The sequence below is a fragment of the Populus euphratica genome, unplaced genomic scaffold (genome assembly GCF_000495115.2).
Source record: "Populus euphratica unplaced genomic scaffold, PopEup_1.0 scaffold23.1, whole genome shotgun sequence".
Classification (NCBI taxonomy): Eukaryota; Viridiplantae; Streptophyta; class Magnoliopsida; order Malpighiales; family Salicaceae; genus Populus; species Populus euphratica.
This window is the reverse complement of record NW_011499892.1, coordinates 273384-276792: the sequence shown is the minus strand read 5'-3', so window position 1 is coordinate 276792 and position 3409 is coordinate 273384. Positions and strand designations below refer to the sequence as shown.

Here is a 3409-nt window from a genome sequence, read left to right as displayed (position 1 = left end):
TGACTCTGTAACATTTCGAGGGTGAATGGTGCTTGACTTCCTGATGCTGGTAATGATCTTGTGCTGTGAAGGGAGTTTGGATAACTTGTCTGGTTAGAATGATTGGCCATGACAGAAGGCCTTATAGGGATCGGCGCATTGGCAGTACTGCTAGCAATGGATGGAGCTTTGTTCATGTAGCCACTGCCGCGGGCGGCTGGAACATCATGGTTGTGTTTTCCTTCGTAAGTTGTAATCACAGCTCTCAAATCCTGTGATGCTCGCTCTACATGTTTCCTCACAGGACAACCAACAGACGTGCATTTGTAGTAGCTCCTGCAAATCACAAGATTGTGACTATTAAGAAACCAAGCGGATAACCACCTTCAATGACAAGAATGATCCTTTTAGGCCAAAATTATGATGAAGGGAAATCACTAGTTACCTTGGATTCGGGTTTCCCTTGACGACTTTCTGCCCATATTTTCGCCACCTATAGCCATCATCAAGTATGTCAATGTCACTTGTTGTTTGAACCACGATTCTAGGTTCTCTAACAGTCCTGCTCCCAGCACCTAAAATACTCTCGTTTTCATTCTGTCCTTGCCTGCAAAATTACAAAAGAACATATTTAATTAAGCTTATGCAATTTCAGTACAAAAACATGGGGTAAGGCCATGAGAGACAATCTTGTCTTGGCTTACCATCTTTTGGCATCGGGTTCATTTGCATTGTCCTCTTCTCCTGAATTCATTGATGAACTTTGGTCAAATTCATCCTCCCCAAGCGAAATCGAAGAGTCCTCCTGCATCATGCTAGACTCTATTGGTGCTACTGATTGATCAGTGATTTCTGAGCTGGCACCTCCAGAAGGCTGAACTAACTGAGAGGATGATCTTCTGCTGGATTGAAGCTTGGGATGGTTGTGACTTCCTTTATAAACTATTTCAGTAATCTGTCCATCCAAAGATCTCTCCACCTTTTTCTTTGTTGGGCAATTCGGATATGTGCACTTGTAATAACTCCTAGGATTTTCGCTCCCTTTCACTTGCTTTTGTCCATATTTTCTCCAGTTGTATCCATCATCAGACTTTTTATTCTCTCTCATATAATGAGCTGACTGATTGTATTGGTTGAAACTTGGTTGAGCAGCAGTGTTAACACTTTGCATGTTAGCTTGGAGTGGCACCAACTCCGAGGAGAAACTCTGCTCTGGTGCAAATTCTGATTTTACTCCTGTTTTCTGATCTGATGAAAAGTCAGTTTGCTTTAATTGGTCAAAGTTCCATTCCTCTTGTTTCCTTTTCAGGGATTTCTCCTGTCAAGTGGAACCACAGCAGGTTATGGAAACAATTCTAGACTTGAACTAGACTACAATTTCTCAGGATCCTAAGAAGTGATGTGAATTTTACAGAAACCAGTCCAGTTTTTCCATTTATTTGTTACAAAATCAGTATAGTTATCTTGAATTTTACAATTGCATCATAAATTATCAACGAAAATTCAAAGGGTCAAATGGGGAACAGTCTTGACTTTTCAAAAGCTACAAACTTATACAATATAAAACTGTAGTAAAATATGTAAAGAAAAGTACCACTGTAACACTGCTTGAAGATGATTGAAAGAAGGATGATGAAATTGCAGGAGGCCTTGTCTGGGTTGGGAAAGAGAAATCACTGTAGTTTTTCTCTTCTCCACTAACACCTTGCTGATTGTCATTAGAATTACCCCTCCAGTTGAAGGTTTGACCAGCAAAAGCCCCAGTTGTAGGAGATGCAAGACCCTGAAAAAACATGACATAAATAAGAAACTAAAAAAAAAAAAACCCATTTAACATCATAAAAAAGCATGTCCATACAAGCACTACTCAGTCCATGAACTTACATTAGAAGTAGGGAAAAGCACAGGTGAGTCCAAGAGCTCAGTTGGGCTTAAACCAGGAGGAATGGCAAAGTAAGAAGAAGGAGAAACTGGGGGAGGAGAAAAAGGTTGGAATGACTTATAGTTTGGGATTTCAATACCAATTCTATCATTCGTTCCATGCTCATAAAGTCCCCAGCCAAGGCTGTCCATGTCTTTGTTATTACTGGAAAGAAGATTAGTAAAAGAAGAAGGAGAGGAAGAAGAAGTCATGAACTGGGTCGAGAAAGAAAAGTTAGATGGAGAATTCATAGAATTTGATATGCTCGCAGAAGCTGAAGATGCCATGAAGTTTGAAAGTCTTAGAGAGGTTAATGAGTTTTGTAAGGGAATATATAAAGGGTTGGATGCTAATGTTTTTCGTGAGGTTTGATGCACGGGGGCCTCTCTCTATGCTTCTTCTGAGAAGCTAGAAGCGAAGTTTGACTGTGGAAAATGTTTTTTGGTCAAAGCCACAAGCTTTGACTGGACTTGTCCCCTTTTGAAAATGGCGGCTTAACAACTCAGCTTCATCAGTGATCAATCACTAGCCGGGAGGCTGCATGGTTAGCCATCTGTCTCGCCTCTGATTTGCTCAGTCTCTAGCTCTATGATCCATGCTTTGGATGGTTGAGAAGGGAACAATTTGCAGGATTTTTTTTTTCTTGGTGCTATACCAAATTGGAATTAACATAAATCTCCTGAATTTTATATTATGATATTTCAGCAAGCTACAAATCTAAGGAGTAGGGATGATTAGGGTATGTGGGGATTGCAAGGTATGATTTGTCAAAAAAATAAATCTAGCAAGTAATTGTTTATTTTTTTTAATTTTTGTATTAAATCTAGCAAGTAATTGTTTATTTTTTTTTAATTTTTGTATTCTTACATTGAAACATTAATGACCTTAATTATATAATATTTTTATTCGGTATCAATTTAATTTTAAATTTTAAATAACCAAATAATTAATTTTCATGATTTTAAAAGTATGAATTTATAGAGCTTTACTGTATATGTAAATAAATAAGATGAAATGGTGTTGAGTATTGATTTGGGAAAGAGTTTTAAAATCCAAATATTAGGGTGAGTTGTTAAATATTTTTCATAAAAAAAAAAGGATTGATTTTGATGATTTAAATGTATGAAAACCTTATTAATTGGAATCAATTATTAGGTTATATTAGATTAATAAGTTATATTTCTAAGTTTGATATCATAACATAAAATGACAATTATAATTGTCAAATCCCATCCAAGAATTAATTTTAAAAAATAACTATGTTTAAGCAAAAGGAATCTTATACCCGTTTTTGCTACATATTAATAAAGCCTAAGAGATATACACTTTTCCTTGGACTCAACTATTGAGGAAAAAACATGAAAAGCAAGAAACCAGGCTATAAGGTCAAATGATACATTAGGCATGCTTGTGAAGGATCAAAAATAATAAATAAAAATATTAATATTTGACTGTCACAAAAAGGAACACATGGATCGTGCTTCCATGTTTACTTAAAGCTAAGGGGAA

The 3409-nt window shown here is 36.5% G+C and overlaps 1 protein-coding gene across 1 annotated transcript in view; it reads right to left on the bottom strand.

The window, feature by feature from the left end:
- The window catches only part of LOC105131478 (probable WRKY transcription factor 33), a 3983-nt gene extending 1756 nt beyond the window's left edge, over nucleotides 1-2227 (bottom strand). The window contains exons 1-5 of the mRNA XM_011034479.1: nucleotides 1864-2227; nucleotides 1574-1762; nucleotides 684-1297; nucleotides 425-586; nucleotides 5-315 (exon numbers count right to left, since the gene is read on the bottom strand). Of these exons, the coding sequence (XP_011032781.1) occupies nucleotides 5-315; nucleotides 425-586; nucleotides 684-1297; nucleotides 1574-1762; nucleotides 1864-2187 (1600 nt within the window). The 5' untranslated portion in view covers nucleotides 2188-2227. The remainder of the gene's footprint in view (nucleotides 1-4; nucleotides 316-424; nucleotides 587-683; nucleotides 1298-1573; nucleotides 1763-1863) is intronic.
- Between the last annotated feature and the right edge of the window lie 1182 nt (nucleotides 2228-3409).